At 39.0% G+C, this 20,881-nt stretch overlaps 1 protein-coding gene across 2 annotated transcripts in view; it reads right to left on the reverse strand.

Annotated features, from left to right (window-relative positions):
• The window catches only part of igsf9ba (immunoglobulin superfamily, member 9Ba), a 126,627-nt gene that overhangs the window by 19,273 nt on the left and 86,473 nt on the right, over positions 1-20,881 (reverse strand). For both annotated transcript variants that reach the window (XM_041797552.1, XM_041797561.1), the window contains exons 7-15: positions 19,054-19,199; positions 17,806-17,948; positions 14,366-14,506; positions 14,155-14,274; positions 13,905-14,055; positions 10,365-10,488; positions 7,531-7,706; positions 494-720; positions 90-174 (exon numbers count right to left, since the gene is read on the reverse strand). In XM_041797552.1, coding sequence (XP_041653486.1) covers positions 90-174; positions 494-720; positions 7,531-7,706; positions 10,365-10,488; positions 13,905-14,055; positions 14,155-14,274; positions 14,366-14,506; positions 17,806-17,948; positions 19,054-19,199 — 1,313 coding nt within the window. The remainder of the gene's footprint in view (positions 1-89; positions 175-493; positions 721-7,530; positions 7,707-10,364; positions 10,489-13,904; positions 14,056-14,154; positions 14,275-14,365; positions 14,507-17,805; positions 17,949-19,053; positions 19,200-20,881) is intronic.

Genomic DNA, 20,881 nt, shown 5'->3' on the forward strand with positions numbered 1-20,881 from the left:
AGAAGAGATTAAAACCAACATAAAACTCTTCTAAAGAGTTCAGGCATCTCTTTTTGAATTATATGATATAGTTTATATAGAAAACAGACCTGTGCTGGACACACCCACTACGTTGCTGCTTTCACTGATCAGGTCATCCATGACAGCCATCACCCGAAACTCATACCAGGACTCCTGGTAGATTGACATGAACATACGCTTCTTTTTCCATTTCTCATTTTTGAACATATACTGTATGTGGCAACTAGCTTATTTCAATGCACAGAAAGCAAAAATGTCATATCATATTCTTTTACTGTAAGAGTAAAGTTAGTCTTATGTCAGTCCTGTAAACCACAGTGGGTATGGCTAGATAAAACACCTCATTAGAGTATATTTCTCTGTTATGCCCTGGTACCATGAAAACAGTAGAATGTTGACAAAAACAGTCCATAATTAATTCTCCTTGTTCATAACCCCCATACTCTTATATTGAGATGTGTCTGTGACTGACCTGAACAAGGTCTCTCGCTATGAGCTCGGTCTCAGTGGATGGGATCAGGTCATCCAGAACCTCCCACCGCTCTCCAAGGCGAAACTCCATGATGTAACGATCGATGGGCGAAGAGTGGTTTGCTGGAGGGAGCCATGTGAGGAGGACACCGTGCTGCGTGCGATTGGCTGTGAGGCACCGTGGTGGAGTAAGAAGCACCAGTGGTTCTGGGGTACCCAGAGGGGAGCCTGTCAAACAAAAGACAAGTTAGCCCAAAAGAAACGTATTCGGAGTGCAGACAGACAAATGCAAACATAACTTTAACTGAGAATTACACCAAAGCCAAGAGCTGCTTGCAAATTTACAGTCATGCAAGCATGAGCTGAAGAAAGATTTTGGCCAAAGGATGTTGACTATTGACTACTCACAATGACATGACTAGCACATGGCTGCCAAGCATCCTGAGAAGGATTTAAAGGGATACTTCAACATTTTGGCAAAATCGCCCATTGCCTATAGTCTTACTAATAGGTTTGGTACCTTTAGTTGTCGGTGCAAGCTATTTTTAGATCTGCGGTGAGATGGAAGCTGCTCAGCTAACGCTATGGTGTCTTATGGTAGTCCGGCTTTCCCTCATCAAACTCATCAAATACACAATCCAACAACTCCAAAATGCTCTTGTTGAGTTGTGACCTGCACATTCACCACCCTATGAAAAAATCATGGAACATTAAGAGACGGAGATGTTTTAAAGGTAAATGCAAAGCCGGAACTACACTCCAGACATGGCTGCTGCACTGTCACTCCACCCAGTGGTTTACTCAAGAAATAAGAGTACTTGCTTCATGTGTTGTAATGTTACATAATGATACGTTATTATTTCACAGTGAATGTCCAGGTCACAACTTGTCAGAAGCTCTCAGGGGACATGCATCCTTACGTCTTAAGATAAGCTAAATTCATTGTTTGATTACGGATTGTCCACATAAAGTTTAAAGACACCCTGGTCGGTAAATGTAAGTGGTGGACTGACTGACCAAAAGACCTACAGTGCTAGTTTCTGAACCAAGCGTGGCTAAAAGCTGAATGGGGTCAGTAGGTCTTACAAACTGGGCTGAGTGTAACAGAAATGTTTTGGTAGCCTTTATGTATTGTGTAAACGGTGCTTTGAGTCACTCAGCTTGAAATATGTGGTACACCCTGAGAGAGTAGAGTGTTTATGAAGAGACGCCCTCACAGGTACTCTACCTGACCTTTGACTCAATACTGCGAGCTTCCTCTAAAGAGGCTCCCTCAAAATTCAGCTGTGTAAACAAAGCTCAAAACGTGCAGTCATCTGTGACTCTTTATTGCTTCTATTGCAAAAAAAAAAAAAAAAAAAAAACAAGTTAAAGATAATTACTTTGAATAAAAGGTACTTAGAGGAATTAAAACTGAAAATACTCATTTTATCTTTAGAAATTATGTTAGGCATGATGCAATCAGATGTCTGAAAGCAAAATCTAGAGTGAAAACCCCTACAAATCTCTAACTACTGGTACAGTAGAGCATACAGGGTTCAGGAAAAACAAGAACACAATAGTTGTTTACTTTAGAGGCAACACAACACAACAGTAGCAGAGCTTCAGTTATTCTCCTGTCTGATGAGACTGAGCTGATCATTACAAACACAGAAATATTTTTACAGGAAATAATTATGGACTGTATTTACAGGAAACAGAGTATGACTAAAATACATAATAGGCCATGGCCATTATTCTACTGGCTGCTATCTGACTGTGTGAACTAGGTCACAAATTTGCAAGCCTCATTTAGCCTTTGTTAAATGATGACAGGTTTTTCTTGGCAAAGTGCAGCAGAATTGGGATGACACAACAAGTACTGTAAGAAAACTCACCAAATGGTTAAGAGTGTTGCCTAAAATCAAATTTAAGATTGGTTTTGAAGTTTCACAGACAGAAAATTGGTTTTTAGTTATACATTAAACACTATTTCCCATGGTACCAAACTTGAAGCTCATTTCTGCTCTTGGTCTGATTTGTACATAGATAAAGAGATACTTACAGAGTCCTCTGACTTTACTGTGGGTTCATTTTGTTTATATTTCAGTATGTTTTCTTGAAGCTTATGAATATGGAACAAACGTTTCAAAACCACTGAATATTGTGGGTCGATGTTTAGCAGTGCAACTGACACTTCAAGCCAGAGAAATGGTGGTGGATTTTTTGAGGAAAGATCGTATGAATTGGTTAGAAACTATTACTATATGCAGGTGCATTTCAAGAAATTAGAATACTATGTAAAAGGTTTTTTTTCTTTCCCCATGATGTACTACAAAGAGTAAAACTTTTATGATTTCTAGATTCATCTCATAAAAAGTGAATTATTCCGAGACTTTTTTGTTTTAATCTTGATGATTATGGCTTACAGCTCATTTAAAAAAAAAAATCCTGTTCTCAAAATATTAGAATATTGTGGAAAAGTACCATTTACAACGGTTTCCAGAGCCTTCATTCTGTTTCTCTGGTTCAGTACACATAACCACAACCATGGAGAAGACTGCTGGCCTGACTATTGTCCAGAGGACAGTTAATGGCACCCTTCAAAAGAAGGATATGCCACAGAAGGTTACTGCTGAAAGGGAAGGCTGTTCTTCGAGGCTGTATCAAAGCTTGTTCATGGAAAGTTGACTGGAAGGGAAAATTGTGGTATGAAAAGATGCAGAAAGCATCAGAGATGAGGGCAGCTTTCGGAGGACTGCCAAACATTCATTTGGAAATGAAGGTCCCAGAGTCTGGAGGAAAATCTGAGGCACAGAAAGTGGTTTGGTGACCATGGTATTACTGTGTTTGAATGTCCAGCCAACTGGCCTGACCTGAACCACACAGAGAATCTCTGTGAAAATGTCAAGAGGGAGATGACAGACACCAGAGTCAACAATACAGACGAGCTGAAGGCTGCTATCAGAGCAACCTGGCCTTCAAAAGACAACCGCACTGCCACAGACTGCCTGTATAATAAATCCTTTTTGGACTGGTGTTTTGTGATATTATTAATATCTTAAGATAGTGGATTTTTTATTTTACAACTGTAAGCTGTTATCATCAGGATTAAAACAAAAAAAAGTATTGAAATATTTCACTTTGCCGCAGCCACAGTCATTTCAGTGCAGACACTACCTACCCAACCCTCCTCCACCCAGCCACCTCCATTCAGCTCATCAGCATCTAGTCCAGCTCCTCATAGGTCTTTGGCTCTTCTAATCCTGTATACCGCAGTCTCCTCCTTCAAGCCACCTACTTAGAACTCCTCTGATCCCGTATCCCTCATCAACACTACCACTAGTGTCCAGACTCCATAAGAGATAGCCTATTCCTGCTGTCAGCTTCATTACCCCTCAAGTACAGGAGCCATCACCATGGAGACTAATTGCCATAGACAACGCACATTTCTCTTTCATCAAAATGTGTAAAATAAATTGTTCAAATCAATGTCTTCGATGAATGGTGGCAAAGACGTATTGGTTGGTGTGAAACAGCTCCCTCTAATGGATGCTTTTTTAAAGTTCATCCCCATGTAAAGGCATGTGAGAATATGGGTAGTGACAGATATATGGTTTAAAGTTCACATTTCTATCTTCGTATGTAAAGGAAGCCTAACCCACGTGGGATGACACCATACATGCAGGGGACACTGGGTGCCTGCCCTTTCATTCAACACCTCCACATCTTTGTCCCTCCCTTTGTGTGCTAAATACCTATCTATGCACTTTCTCACTTTCATGCCTTCTTTTTTGGCTGAGTCATTGATTTTAAATATCATACACCTTTAATTCAGTTTCTGTTCAGGCAGCTGCACGCACAGACTCAAGAATATTGGCAGTTTGCCCTTGAGGCATGAGGTGGATTAAAACACAAGAATCTCAAACATGTAAATCTGCTTTACATCAAAGACATGACAGATTTTATGAGCGGCAGCTTCACACGACTCACTGATACATCTTTCTTACAGCAAACATTGTTGGCTTGTCAAACATAGATGGAACTAATGACATAATTATTAACTGTGGCTTTGCAGAATGGTTTACTGGCACACCTATATGGAACAGTACCATCAATAATGTCATTAGTAACACCTGTGCCTCTCCTTCTTTGTCAACCCTAAATATTTGTGGTGAGGATTATCTATTGCATTTCTCAGCTCATTAAAGCATGAATCAGCTGGTCTCATCTCTGCGAACTTTGTAACTCACTTTATGCACTTTATGTGCTTATGAAGACTATAAATCTCAGCACAGACTGGAGATTAAATGGCAGATGAAAGCCTGTTTGCTTAGTCACATAGTGGCATAATTCAAATGATTTGATGTCTTTGATGTTGATATTTGGGGATTTTTTTTCTTCAAAATCTTCACTGGAGAGAACAAATAGGCTTAAGGAGGAGTTTAAGTCCTAGTTAAATCCCAAATCATAATGTAGGTGGACAAGTTAAAGCCATGTTTTTTGTACAAGTAAAAGATAAGATCTAAAAGCCTGGGGACATACACATTCTTAAACATGCAGACTTTTATGGACCTGATTTGGTTTGCACCCTCTTTTTTGAATTGCTTTTTGGTTTAACAAAAAAAATCTTTAACTTCCTAAGATCCCGCTTGTACATATAAGGATATTACAGTTTGGCTTTCCTACAGCATAACTGAAGCCTAAGTAATTTGCTTGAAATTTTGGAAAAATTCACTGTATATTTATAAGTAATTGTCATGGAAGGGAATATGTTTGGATATTTTGGGAAACTTACTCATAAATGTTCAAGCATTTTCCTAAATGTTGGGGACATGTTTTTATATTTCTTTGAATGTTTTTTTTGGGCATTTTCATGGGAATTATGTAAATTTCTTGGAAAATTTTTAGCAAATTTGATTGGGAAAATGGATATTAAATGGAATCTATTTTAATATTTGGGTGAAATAGGGTGTCGTTTTTGTGGAATTTGGGGCCATGCAAAAACACTTTAGGTTGGGTTTGCTTTGAAATTTTGGAGAATTTGAAAGTTTTCAGGAATTCTGAAGAGTTTCTTTGGTAGTTTTAGGATAAATTTTCTTTGAATGGTCTCCAAAATTTGGGAATTTGGGAACTCTTTTTACATGTTTGAGGAAATTTGGGGCATTTCATGGAAATTTGGGATTTGTTTTTTGTAATTTTGAGGACGTTGATTTTATGAAGGAATTTGCTTTGAGATTTTTGAGGGGTTTCCCTTAAAATTTGGTAAATATTTTGGCATATTTGTGGGAATCTGACTGGAAAACTGATATTTCAGGATATTTGTTTTCTATCATTTTTGTGAAATTTTGGGCAGTGTTTTTGTAAATTCTTGTGAATCTGAAAATTTCAGGGTGAATCTGCTTTGAGAGTAATTGCTATATACTGTATTGTAAGGAATTTTCATGGAAATATTAGGGATTTAGTTTGGATATTTTTGGGAAACTTAATAAGAGTTTTTCAAGTATATTAATGGAAATTTCTGGGCTATGTTATATTTCGAAGAGTTTTAAAGATTTTGCGGTAAATTTGCTTTGAATATTTTTTAACATTTCATAGGAAGTTGGAAAGTCTGTTTGGATGTTTGGGGGAATTTTAGGCATTTCATGGAAATTTGGGAAATGGACTTCTAGTTCTGGGAAAGTTGATTTGAAATTTTTGAAGGAATTTGCTTTGAGATTTTTTGGTATTTTCACAGAAAATTAGATAAATTTCTTAGTTAATTTGGGGGAATTTGATTGGGAATTGGACGGGTGTCCTTTGAAAAGTTCCCAGGACATTTCAGGGATTTAAAAAAAATTGGTCAGAGTTTTGGTAAATTCTTGGGAATTGATTAGAAATTTTAGGGTCAATTTGCTTTGAAATTTTTGGGAATTTGCTTGAAAATTTTCAGGAATTTACCCAGAATTCTGGGAAGTGTTGGTTTATCCTTGTGGTCCATCATTAAAATAACAAAGGTAAGCGACTCCACCAAACCTCTCTAAATGAATGACACAATTTTTTACCGACTGAAGATGACACACAACCAGAAACAGTACCTAAACAGGAGTTTCTGCAGAAACAGGCCCTTGGCCCTATTTTCTGTTCGATGACTATAGATGATTAAGATAATTAATGCTTTAATTACATCTCTTTATCAATGTTAGATGTTATATATCAGTATCATTTTAATACTTATTCACATATCATTTCAGACATACCAATATTTTTTTCCCTTTAAATGTATTTGAGCATTAAAGGAAAAAGAGGACAAAACAAATGTCTCTACAAAGATACCCCTGAAACCAAGCATAATTCCCTTGAAAAGACCATTTTTGATAACCTTGTTTTTACATCTTTTATGAGAGATGCTATGCTTTACCTACTGCCTTCTTAAGAAATGCTACTAAAACAAACATATTTTTAGTAAAATCTTTACTGCACCATAACAAAATGTTGAACTAAGGCACATCCACTCATATGTGAATGCTGGAACATGACCAAAATTTTCTCTGTTATTGAAGAAAGTTGTTACTAGGAAGTTAAAAAAAAGTTATAGCCACTGTAAAACACACTGAATGAAGGGGGGGGGGGATTCATCAATATTAATTATGAGCCCAACGATGGGGGAAAGCCTGACTAATTATTAAATGCCTGTTCACTCTCTGCTGCTTTTTAATAGTAATTCCTGAGCAGTAGGTAGTAATTAAAGATACCTGAGTGAGAATATCAACAATTTTCTTTCCTGGATTCTGGCAGCTGGAGAGTTGGGAGTACTGATTTAAAAAGAGATAACCAGGAACACTTTAAATAAAGAAGCAAAAGAAAAAAAGGAGAATGAAGTGAAAATGTCACCCCATCTCCCCTGGCAGTATCTCCCGTACATACATTAATTTAAACATCACTAGAGGGCAGTATGTATCATACAGTGTCTGATGATGCTGTGAAATTATAAATAGAGTCTTATTATGGCTCAGTGGGTTGATTCTGAAGTCAAGCCGCATTAAACATGGATGGGGAAACCTTTGATTAAGTACCCACCTGCAGTGTTGACTGTCACAACTTCACTGAATGGGCCTGTGCCCAGTTTGTTCTGTGCCAACACACTGAACTGGTACTCCGTCCCAGGCTCCAGCCCTGGCACCACCAACCAGGTCTGAGCACCAGAAACCGGCATCGAGTGCCAGTCGTGAGGACCGAAGTCTGTTCTCTTTGACCTGAGAAAAGAAAAATACACATGATATAAAATCATCTGTAAAGATGGTATTGTTTAGTGGATGGCTGTGGAATTTTTAATTTAATTTTCATGCACCAAAAACTATTTTATTTGCTCCAGAGGGCAGAATTAAAAGTTGTGGTGAGGCAGCTTTTACTTTTATGCCCTGAGGCAATTGTAACAGTCAGTTGGAGCAGCTTAAAATGCTGATATCATTAAACTGAAACTTAAACTCCTTCCCTATAGTCTGGCTTTTAATTTGAACATTTTATTGCTATAATGTATTCCCTTTAATCATTCATGACATCCCACTGTTGTTTCAGAATGTCTTGCTCCCTCTTATGTATTTAATTTCCTATTCTTTTGTTATTAGATTTTCATTATATTTAATTCATTTGTTAATGACTCTCATCCCATCCATACCACTGAACTACTACTGCAGCAGAGTGCAACTAGGCCCCTCAGATCATCAGAACAGGGGCTGCTAACAGGCCTGCAATCTTTATCAAAAAACACATTATGAGAGCAAACAGTCATCAAAGAATCTGCATCAAAGGACATACTAAAGGACATTATCAAGAAATAGATGAGAAGTACTGCTTTAACCACATGGAAAGGTCAAAATAAACATGGACTAGAAGTTTCAAGAGCTTTTACAAGTGATACAAGTTATGTTGACTGAGTCAGAAACAAGCGAACAATACTAGGATAAAGCCTAGTATATTGCTGAGTGCTATTATCTGGGATGCCGGTTGAAATGCCGGACAGGGCAGAGGTAACTGACACCCCAGAATGACTGTTTCAAATATCCATTGCATGGATGTATTTCACATTCATCCGGGGAAGCTTGCACAGAAAGCATTTGAGAAGGGCAGGACTTGAGAAAAATTCTTAGAAGGGGATTGGAGGAACATTTCGCCTGTCATAATCATGACAGGCCAATCAGGGCGATGACAAAAATTACATTTTACGCATGCAGTCCACGATAGCTGACAGGTTGCAGCTGCAGTAGACTGTAGGTGGAGCTTCTTTGGGACGGAGAGAAACACCTTCTCTGCCAAGAAAAGCTTTAAGTGTGGCCCTTTGCTTTTGTTTTAAAAAAGAAATGTGGTCCAGTTCCAATTGAACTGCAGCTTTCTGAAAAGTACATCTGAGCTAATAGCTACCGTGGCAGCAGCCATTGGATACACCGGCGAACCCCACCTGTAACCTGCGTTACTGGTGGGGTTCGCTGGTGCCGGTACAGGCAGGTGGTCACATACAGACCCATGTGGAGGGCTGAACTCAGCAGTCAGCCAGTTATCTTTCCACTTTGTCATGGTGGGGTACTTTGTGTAGATTAATGAGAATTAAAATGTTTTTGACTGTAGCATCAGGCTGCAACATGACAAATTGAAAAAAAGTGAAGTGGGTCTGAATACTTTTTAAATGAACTGTATGTCCTGATGCCCATTAAAAAAAACAAAATAATAAAAACATCAATACTAGGTCAGTATCACACTGAGAAAAGATCATTTTTGCATATTCAATGTTTAAAGGAAACTTTGAGGCAATTCCTGAATGCACTGACATAAAATAAAGCTTGATTTTCACTACATATATAAAGGTACATTTTAACCTGAAAATTCCATCCATAAAATAATTAACTTAATCACTACAGCAAATAATTGTGAAATCAAACCAGGGGAGTTCTTTAGTTAGAGTTATAGCGCTCTGTCAGTTATTACTGTTATATCCCAAAAGACAATAGTAGTTTGTTGTTTACTAGGCTATAATGTGTCTGACTCTACAATAGGAAACATTAGCCTATAATTATCTCTCTCCAATGCAATGACAGAGTTTGACTCATACATTTGCAGTTGAAACTGTGAGTGAAACATTATTTCAGCATATGGTAATGCTGCTGAATGAAGCTTAGCGTTAGTTCAGGCAGGACATAGTAGTCACTCGTCCAGCTGTTTAGTGATCTGACAGCTGATTGAGTTATTGTCTCCTACCACTCTCAACAGCTCACAGCTTCTTGCCTTAACAAGGCAGTCCGTTAATTATGACTTCTTCACACTTGACCCTGCTTCACCAACGCTGATCACACTGCAATGCTCCTAGCAAAACTTTGCCTCCACAAGTCAAGCCTCCTCCTTTGTAGCTGAACGCTTTGTTTTACCCTCATATATGGGGGTTCCTGGGCTTAGAAATGCTGCTTGGTTAACCCATGGAGCATCTTTTTTAGGAAAGATTTCATTGCTAAGCAGAAAAATACATCCATTTTGCAATAAATGGTGAAATCTGACTGAAAAATCCTCTATTTTTATTGTAAGAGTCAACAGAGGACATGTTATTTTACTAAGATGCAGATTAACAGAAAGAAAAAGTTCTGTTCAGGCCACATTCAGGAACAAATTTTGCATGTTTGATAAGGTAGAGACACTCCTTGTTTACCCAGAACACACTTGATGATGCACATACTTATAAATATGTTCTAAAACCTTCTTGCAACATCCATGTGATTAAACTTCCCATTTTGCCATCATAAATAATGAGCTCAGGACAAGGAAATGGCGCTATTCTGCAGGTCAGACTAAAATTATATAACCTCCATGTAGTTTTTCCACCTCTGAAGGCTGCAGTCATTGATCTGAAGTGAAGTAAGAGCACTTACACTGGACCGTACCAAACAGAGAACGTCTGCTCGAAGCCGCCATCATAACCTGGTTCCCAGGACACATTAGCAAAGGTCGTTGAGGGCAAAACATGGATATTACCAGGAGCGTGTGGGCTGGTGCCTGAGTGGTTTATAGAGACAGAGAGAGAGGGAATAAATAAAACATGCAAAAGTACTGTTTCACTTTAAGATACTCCACATTATTGCTGCAGGTATTACACGATATATGCTGTTAACATGCATGGTGAATGAACATTTACAGCCATATTTGGCCATTCGAAGTACAAGGAAGGCTGATATGATGAACATTTTGTTTGCTGAATTCAGACTCTGCCTGCTCTCTATGGATAATGCAATGCTGGCTGAGGTGCTGACCAGTGTAAGGTCAAGTTCAAGAGCAGCAGTGCTGTCTGCAGCTCTGCTCATCCCACCCACATACCAGCTGTGCTGTGTGGCCTGAAGCCAGTTCCTCCTCACTGCGATAAAAAAGAGAGAGACCTGAGCATGGTCTGAGGAGCACAGCTGCCTCGACCGCCCTGTGACACCTGTCAGCTGAAGGCTGGTCACACCGAGGCAGGCGGAGAGCTGCCAGCTGTGCAACAGGATAACAGCTCCTTAGGCACTGGGGCAATGGGCTACTGGGGCAGACTTGTTCATATTTTTACAGGCCAACAGACAATAGGAAACCCTCAGGCTTCAAGGAAGAGCTCAAGACTCTTAAAATACTTTATTTACACTTTTAGTCTAGGCTGGATAGAAAGACTTACAATGATATATATCTAAACTACAGCAAAAAGACAGTTAACTTAGCCTAGCTGGAAGTATACTGCAGAGTAGCTACAGAAAAATAAACATGTTTTAAGAGCAAATGAGTAAGCTTAAGAAGGGGTAATAGGAGGATTTTTTGGCTGGACTAGCAGATAAGCCATATTTAATCTGCTAGATAGTATCTAAAGATGTCAACTCTCCATACTAGCATGCATAAACAAACAAAAAAACAGAGAGTCCATAAATCATTAATTAAAGTGATTTCATTTCCAAAATGTCATATGAAGTGTTCCTTTTGGACCGCTCCACACTATTTGAAGCTAATGTCTTCGTAACCAAGTCAGCTTTTGGCTGCTGAGAAGCTAGCTAGCAGAGAGGCAACTTTGTATCAATTCTGTTCAAACACTGAAAAGTTAGCAAATTAAACATATTTCCCAAATTTTAAATTGTTCCTTAAAATTGTAGTCTGAAGACTCAGGCTAGCTTTGTTTAGAGTCTTGATGCTAAGCTAAGCTAACAGAATTCTTACTAGGATTAAGTATTTCATGCACAGACTTTAGAGTGATAACAATCATCTCATCCAACTCTGAGTAAGGCAGTAAACAAACACACACTACAAAATCAAATCTTTGCATGTGTATTTGTCTGATAATGAGTTAAAAAAAACTACAATTAATGTAAGCTACATACACAAGACGAGATAAACAAGCTATTTCAAGATGTTGTAAGCAAAAAATAAATGCTGAAATTCCTTTATTGAGTTGGTACCAATAGAACAGATGAAATTTACTTTAGCTTCCTGAAATGGAATGCTATGGCGTGGCGGTAGCTCTGTCTGTATGGACTCAGATTAGGAACTAGAGGGTAGCTGGAGAGGTGCCAGTTCACTTCCTAAGTACTGTTGAGGATTCCTTGAGTAAATACTGAACCCCCAACCTCCAGGTGATGCTCTTTTCGGTATCAGCTTTTCATCCTGACATTTACTGTGATTAGAGCATGGCCATAACATATGGTTGCATGTGCATGTATTTCAGCTTGTGTGTGTACATAAGAGATTGTAAAAACTGAAGAAAAGGTGACGGACAAACAAAAAACAATATGCAGACACTTCAAGACTGTGGTGACATCCTTAATGAGGAATAAGAGTAAGATAAAGAGCCACTTGGCAAATCATCCCCCCTAAAAGATCTGGCGCGAAGAGCAGAATCAAGCCAGGCCAAAGTACTCTTAACAATCCCACTTCTTCATAACAGCACGAGGGCTCAACAGATTACAGGGTGTATCAGTGAATATACCACCTAAGACCTACAGATATTTTCAGTGGTGGACAGCGAAGGTGCTAGAAGGTTAGTTAAGAACTGGAGTTAAATATTTTTAAGCCTAATGCAGCACTTTTTGTACATGTTGTAATATTCAAAGTGTGACGGTAGTTTTATAAATGCTGATGTCCATTTTTTAAAGTCTTCAGTTGTTGTTTGGGTTTTTTAGATGCTGCTTAATACTGTGGTCTTGTTACCAGGGCATTTTCATTAGGTTCTGATTCTATAACATGTCCAGGCTATACAAAAAGTAAACTAGCGCAAAATAGACTAAACAAAGACATTTTAAAATGTCAAATATAATGATTTTATACTTCTGAAAAGGAGTAGGATGAAGAGCACACTTACTCAACCCCCATCCCATTACTATCCAGCGTCTTTATAGAAATATATCTTAATAATTAATATTTTCTTAACATTATCCAGATCTGTAATCATAGTCACCAATTATCTTAGTCTTACAAAATTTACAGCTGTTATACTTGTATTAATCAAATATATGATTTCACCTCATTCAAATGTTTATTTACTCTTATTTAAAAATGTGTTTCAAATTTAAACTTAAACTCATCATAAACACTTTTCACAATAGAACATACATGATCATGGCTGATTTATTTACCTTTATAAAATATCTATGTCAATCTATCTTGACATCATATGATTGTCGATACTTGTTGGGTGAATGCTGCTTTAAAAAAAAGCATCATACTTTTTTGATTTTTGATCAGATATTAGACAAAAACTAGTGCTAAGATTTGAGTTTTTGCAGTGTTTCCCAAAATATCTTAGTATTTCTGATTACACTTTCATTGTCCAATTTTTCATTAAAGGGCTTATGCAGTAAGAGCTGTTTCACAACTCTTCAAGGCGTTACCTCCTTATAATAATTGCTGTTACTGCTAAAAGACTCCGGCAAGCAAAGACCATAATCAGCCCTAAAATAGATCAGGGAACGAGAATACAAAGGCTACCTAATACCAATGATACCTATAATCTATATAATGGGTACAGTAGGGGGCTCTCTGTAGTTGCATCCCGCAGAGACTTAAACTAATGCCTAACCACTACAATGCAATCAATGTGCAGTAGAAAACTTTAAAACATTGCCTGCTTTTTGTCGACAAATTTATCTACAAGTAAAAATGTCCTTGGGCTCAGCAGACAAAGGCTGATGGGACTGTGTTCATACCACAGTGAAGTTACAGAATCAGGCCTTAAATTGACTGTACAAAGCTATTACAGATAAGATCTGATGAAATTTTAATGATGCCTGAGGGGAAAATTGGATTGAGGCAAGGTGTTTGAGGGATGAGGGTCTTCTCCATGCAAATCACCCCCACCTCACTAAAAGCAGTGGGATCCCAATAATCTCAAAATAACTATAAAAAGTGAGTTTTTAGAGGAAATTTTAAAAAAGTGTGGTGAGCTGAGAGCACTGTGCAGATACCGATGACTAGGATACGCGTGCTGGCAGTGATGCTTGTGACCACATTGGTGGCTACACACTCCCATTCTCCGTGGTCCTCCTTGCTGAGGGACAGAAACTGTAAGCTGCCGCTGGGTAGGATGTTGTGCTTACTCTTGCTTGGCTTCCCCACCTTCAGTAGACAGAAATCACAGCGACATGGTTAAGAAATGCAACGTTAATATTTCACTACATAAACAAACTTAGAAGACTGTTATTTGTGTAACTGCACCTTTCTCCAGCTGATGGTTGGTATATCAGGGTCTCCAGAAGCAGCACAGGGAATAACTAGCTCTCTCCCAGCCTCCTGACGGTACTCCCCCCCAGGCCTCACATTAAAGTAAGGGGGATCCTGAGCAGGACAAAGACACAGCTTCAGGTAAATACACAGACTTCAGAACTCAAACATGCAGAATCAGAACCAAAGATGAGCAAACATTCACCTTTAGCACCAAGGTGGCAGGGGGGGACATGCCCATGGTACCCAGGGCGTTGTAAGGCACGCAGGTGTAGGTGCCCAGGGAGTCTTCTGTAGCCTCTGCCACCCGGATACTTCCGTCTGGCATCAGGCTCCAACCGGGGTACTACGAGACAAAATATCTAGTTTAAGGAGTTTCCTGGGGCTCGGGTAAATATGGCTGAAAACTAAACATTTCTGAAGCTAATACCATCTAATGAATAAAGTAAGTTGCGAAAGATTCTCCTCTACAACAGCACGCAAACATTGCTAGACCTCAGTGACAGTCAATGAGATAGTAGATAAACTGAGCCATAGATATGTTTGTGTCGTGTTCTGAAATGGACTTCCTTCCTTGTTGCTACCCCTAAAGTTCTCTTATCATTTTATTTATCTTGGCTTTCATAAGGAGGCCAAGATCCGTGGAGGCTGCAGTGATGGTTGACTTTCTGGAACTCTATCCCATCTTCACACAGGATCTCTGGAGCTCAGTCAGAGTGACCATCTTGGTTCTTGGTCTCCTCTCTTACAAAGGCCCTTCTCCCCAGATTGCTAAGTTTAGCTGGATAAGCAGCTCTTGGAAGAGTCCTGGTTGTGCCAAACTTGTTTCATTTGAGAATTATGGAGGTCATTGTGCTCTTGGGAACCTTCAGTGCATATGATTTTTTTGTAGCCTTCCCCAGATCTGTGTCTTGCAACAATCCTGTTTCTGAGCCGTGAAGGCAGTTCCTTTGACCTCATGGCTGGTTTTTTGCTCTGATATGCATTGTCAGCTGTGAGGCCGTCTAAAGAGAGGTGTGTGCCTTTCCAAATCATGTCCAATCAATTTCATTTACCACAAGTGGACTCCAATCAAGGGGGAGAAACATCTCAGCAAAGATCAAGAGAAATGTGAGGAACCTGAGCTAATTTCAAGCGTAGACACACTTATGTATGCTATCCTGCTGCAATAATACATGCATACACTTATCTGTAAATGCAAACTATGTGCAATAGGGCTATGTGCAATTATATTAGCACTTTAAATAACTAGGCCAAGGGCAAATGTGCAATTTCCTTGAGCACACTCATGATCATGTGCAATACTTCAGCACACTTACACTTAGCACTTTAGGACTTTACCATCTGCCTTATGCACTTTAACTACAATGGTCACTTTATTCCTGGTCAGTCTTAAGCAAAGTCATGCAGCCACCTCCTGTTGTTATATTATGGTCTTTGTATTTTATTGTACTGTTTTTGATGTCTGGTCTCTTGATGTTGTCTGATTTTTTGTAGATTTTTTTCTATTTTATTTTTTTGTACATGCTTAATGTAGTCTTTACTATATATACTACCCTTTAGTCCCTGCCAGGGATGGAAATTAGCCTATGGCTACAATCTGGCACTTTTACATGTTCATCTTCATTAATGTGCATTGTCCCTTATAATAATTTTTTAAACAAAACTTTTAAAAAGTATGTCTGATTTAATGCATGGAAGTATAGAGTATAATAATGATAAATATCTATTTTAGATGCCATGAGCATACAGGAATATGGCTATATTCTCTTTTAAATGGCCATTGTGTGAGCCACAAAAGCACTGGTGAGAGAGCTCTCTGTTTTTTTGCACATAAAATTTTGAACTCACTGGGCATAGAAACAATTAGCTCTGGGTATTTTTTAAAGCAGACTGAAGACACATCATCTTCTTAATCTGGATTTTAATATGAGGTTTTCACAGCCTTTTTTAAATCCGTTTACCTTTGCCTTTACCATTGTTTAACCTCTGGTTTTTATTTTGCACTACTTTCACAGATATCATTGATCTATTTTATTGATTTATGGTGTTTCAGTTTCATTTACTGTATTCTGTGTATTTCTTTTAATTATATACAGTCATGGACAAAAGTATTGGCACCCCTGGAATTTTCCCAGGAAATACACCATTTCTCCCAGAAATTGTTGCAATTACAAATGTTTTTGGTATACACGTTTCCTTTATGTGCGTTAGAACAACACAAAAAAGCAGAAGAAAAAAGCCAAAATTGACATAATTTTACACAAAACTCAAAATCCATGACTGTATAAACATACTTTTAATCATTTTATTGATTTTACCTTTCCTACTATTTTCTGTCTGTTCTTTGTGAAGCTTTGGTTACATGTTTGCACAGATCATGGGCACCACACTATACACTGAGGCGAGTTGTTTGCATGATTTTGTATTTCTAAGGTGACAACCTAATTGCTGCTATCAGACCAAAACCTCCAATCTCTGAAATTACCACTTTTCAAATGAAAAAAGGCCATACTTTTCAGTTAAAGGGAACATATTTTACCATTTAAAGACAAGTTTATTTTGGTCTAAGAGGTCCCAGAAACATGCTTGTGAAGTCTGTTGCTGAAAAAAACACTCTAGTATAGGATTTTTGTATACCTAAAAAATCCTGTTTCAGCCCTGCTCAGAACAAGCTCTTTCTGTGCGTGTTGCTTTAAATGTTCCAGAGCTGTCTGACCAAGCCCCTGACCACACCTCGGCTTGTTTTGGCACACATTTTCTAAAAGGTGGAGAAAGTGTGTGTGTGTGTGTGTGTGTGGAGGTTATGTGATAGGGTGGGTTTGTTCATTTGTTAGCAGCATAACTCAAAAAGTCATGGAGGGATTTTTATGAAATGGCATAAGGAAGAACTGATTAGATTTTGGGACTGATCCGGATCACCGTCTGGATCCAGAAATATTTTAAAGGATTCTTTACTATTGGGAGATAGGGCTAATGGTGGAGGTCTGCGCTGTTAGCACCTTACACCAGGAGATGGCAGACATGAGTAACTTCAATCCCAACAGCATGTTTTTGGTGTGTTTCTATTCAAAGTTTGGGAGTTTATAGAGTTTTAAAGATGCACGCCTGGTGGGGGAGACGTGTTGGAGCATAACAGAGAGAAAGATGGTGAATTGTAGTGAGAATACTCACAATGCTGGGAGGAATAGAGGAATATTCACCCTCTGCCATGACTTTTAGTTGTCCAGTGAGACCATGGGTGCTTCTGCCATGACAGTCCACACGTAGCTAAGTCAATGCTTTGCCTCATCATGAGGTCCGTGCTCTCAAATGAGGAGTAGGGGAGCAGGTGACCTAGTGGTTTAAGGAGTTCCCCCTGTACGCGGGAGGCCTGGGTTTGAATCCGGCCTGGAGCCTTAACCACATGTATTATATATATATATATATTTAATAATTAAAATCACAAAAATGAAGATATGAGGTTTTGGCCAGATGCCAGCAATATAGCCTCCAGTAAACCAGTTGGTTAATGGTTGAATGCTATTAGCCTTCAAATAGAGCCACCTTAGTTAATATAAATGATAAATGTGAAGGAAAACTGTTACTGCAACTGAGCTGTTCTTAACTGAAAGCTGACCAAATGTTCCTCCGAAGCCCACAAACCTTCTCCACTCTGAGAGGATAACCATCTTTCTCCCACTTCACTGATGTCACGGGTGGGTTGGCATCCACCGGGCAGCGGATGATGCCTGGCAGTTTCCGTGGGACGTAGATGACCGGAGGCATGTTGATTACTCTGGCTGGGTCTAAAGTTCAAGGAGAGATTAGGGTCAGGAATTACAGGCATGATCAATAATACCTGAATGTTTGGACTAGGCCTAACACTTCTGGATTTTTCTATCATGCAAGGCAGAACATCAGTTTGCATCTGTTATACATTATGTCCATGTTGCATGGACATGCATGTGCATGAGCATAAGCAAGTCTTACATGCTGAAGCCCACCTCTTTTATCCACTCAGGACCAAGGAAGTGTGCTGTACTTGAGCGTGGCACAGACCGCTCTAGTCAAACAAACTGGATTTTGGGGGTCAAACATGCTTGGGCATGGTGCATATTATCTAGTGTGAGTTCATCCTAAGTCAAAGGATTGAAAGCATTTAATCAGTCTAAATAATTTATATGTAGGTCTTCATCTACACTTTAGTCCTACTCTAACTATTTAAATCTTTAAGTTAACTTTCTGTACACACTGTGGGAGTGATTCTTCAATAAACGGACACTCATAGTCTGCTTTGTTGGGAGCATCCAGGACCAGGTTTAATTATAATCTGCTGTGTTTGAGGCCGCTGATGAAATCAGTGCCTGCAGTGCTGTGAATCCCCCAGCTCTCTCTCATACTGTAGCACAGTAATCAATGACGAGCAGCAACTTGGGAGAAAATTAGCTCAATGCACAGGGGCAGAAGATAAAACATCAGATTGTTGAGGATGAGGAGTGGCTTCTTTTCTTCCTCATCGGTGAGAGCTGATTAACAGGAAGGTCACCGTTTCATTCTAGGGGAGTTTAAAAGAGACCATAGGGGGGAAAAATGGAGTCTGAGGACGAGCCTGTCTCCATCTTTGAGCACTGGAAAAAGGCGGACTGGTTAATAATTGTGTCGTTAGAACCCACTCTGAATGTGGGGCGTTCAAATAGGCTCAGTCAAAACGCACAAAGCTCCCTCTCTGCCATGTCTGACCTTGAAATTCAAGAAGGTTACTTTGCGTTACAGCGGAAGAAGCGGAGCTGCCAAATAATCCAGCAGCCTCCAGCCTCCATACTGCTGCTGCTGCTCCCTCCTCACACACATGGCTCGTTGTACCGTCTCCCCGCCCCTCCCCCTCCACTTTGTTGCCACGGTAACACTCACACTGAACAGTCAGGTAGGCCGATGCCGAGGGCGAGATGCCGAGGCTGTTGCTCGGACTGCAGGTGTATTTCCCAGCATCCTCCGGCTTGACCCGGAAGATGATGAGAGTGCCGTCGATGAGGATGCGCACTCGGAGCTTCAGATCACTGCAAAAAAGACACAAGATGTTTTGTCACACCATGTTACTGGAGCACACAGACAGGATAAAGCAGCACATCCAGTTTCTGATTCCCTCTTTTTGGCTGAATTACGTAAAGGTGCCATAAGAGAGCAGCAGAGAGTCAAACAGCAGCTCAGCTCTGACAGGGATCCAAAGAACACAGAGTACAGAGCGAGACATTCAAATAAATCTGCTAATTGCTGTAACCACTAAAGCCTTCATCTTTACACCCTTGATACCATTCAGAATTAAACACTGCAACGATGGAGCTGCAATACAACTCAGCACCAGTCTGAATATGTATAACCCTTAACACAACCCTTCAGAAAGGCTTTTTATACACTTGTGCAGATGAATAAAGTCATGGTTGGAAAAATCTGCTCACTAAGAGGAAAGTAACTCAAATGTACACAAGAGAATTAGGGCCACTGAAAAGAAAATTTTGAGATGCAAAATTTTGAGGAAAAAGTCAGAATTCTGAGATTAAAATCAGAAGACTTTTACCTCAGAATTCTGACCTCTCCTCAGAATTCTTACTTTACTTTACTTTACTTTTCTTACTTTAATTTGAGAATTCTGACTTCAATCTCAGAATTAGAGAAAAAATAGTGCATCTCAGTTTTGTTTTGTTTTGGGTTTTTTTGTTGTTTGTTTTGTTTTTTTCCAGTGGTACTAATCTTCTTCCATAAAAATGGTTGGGTTTCCAGGTTGTGGGAAAAAATCAGCTTGAATTCTTATTAAAAAAAAAGGAAGTCCAAATCTCTTCAATCAACTGCTAATTAACCAGATCCACATTCACTTTTATAAGAGTGTAGCTCTGGTTTTCACTACTCTCAAAGCAAAGACAAACAAAAAGACACAACACACTAAGAACTAAGGACAAATAAGACACAGGCAAGCAGCACAAATACTTCAGCTAAGAACTACTGTATTCAGGCTTATGGAAAGAAATTATATTTAAAGGTTGATGTTTAAAAACAACACGCAAGCAGTTGACTAAAGACAACAGTAAAATGGTGACTACAGTCAATTTGACTTAAATGATGTGATAAAATAGTCGATGAAGAACCAAGAACATTGATTGTGTTATAACCAAGAACATTTGTATTAATCTAACAATCTCTCTTTTCTATATATGATTTAAAATATAAATTTTAGGGCTGTTAACATTAACATGTTAACGCTTCTGATTAATCATGAAACCTTAATACGTAAAAAAAATAATGAAACAATTTAATCATATGGCTAAGTCTGACCACAACTTCCTCCTGTAGTCCTCCAGCCAGATGTTTACATGCCTAGGGGTGAAGAGGTGAGAGGCAGGTCAAACGCAGCCAGCAGTGATGAGTGAGGAGACAGACCCAGGTTGGCTAAATGGCTATTTTCTTTTTGTTAGATGTGTTAGAGATAAAACCAAAATTGTGGGTACATGCTGCAGTGATGAACTATATTTAAACTGAAGCACAACGAGTCTGAAGTACCACCTTCACACATCTTTGCTAATGTTAGCAAAGAAGCTAACAACAACACAGGATCAAGCCATGGTCATACCACTCTCTTCAGCTGCATCAGGACAGTTTTCTTCTTCAGCTGCTCAGATAAATGCTGGAAAGTGCTCCAAAACTTTGAGCAAGTCCTGTTTGTTAACAATATAATCCAGTGTAGAAA

The sequence above is a fragment of the Cheilinus undulatus genome, linkage group 2, assembly GCF_018320785.1.
Source record: "Cheilinus undulatus linkage group 2, ASM1832078v1, whole genome shotgun sequence".
NCBI classification, from domain to species: Eukaryota; Metazoa; Chordata; class Actinopteri; order Labriformes; family Labridae; genus Cheilinus; species Cheilinus undulatus.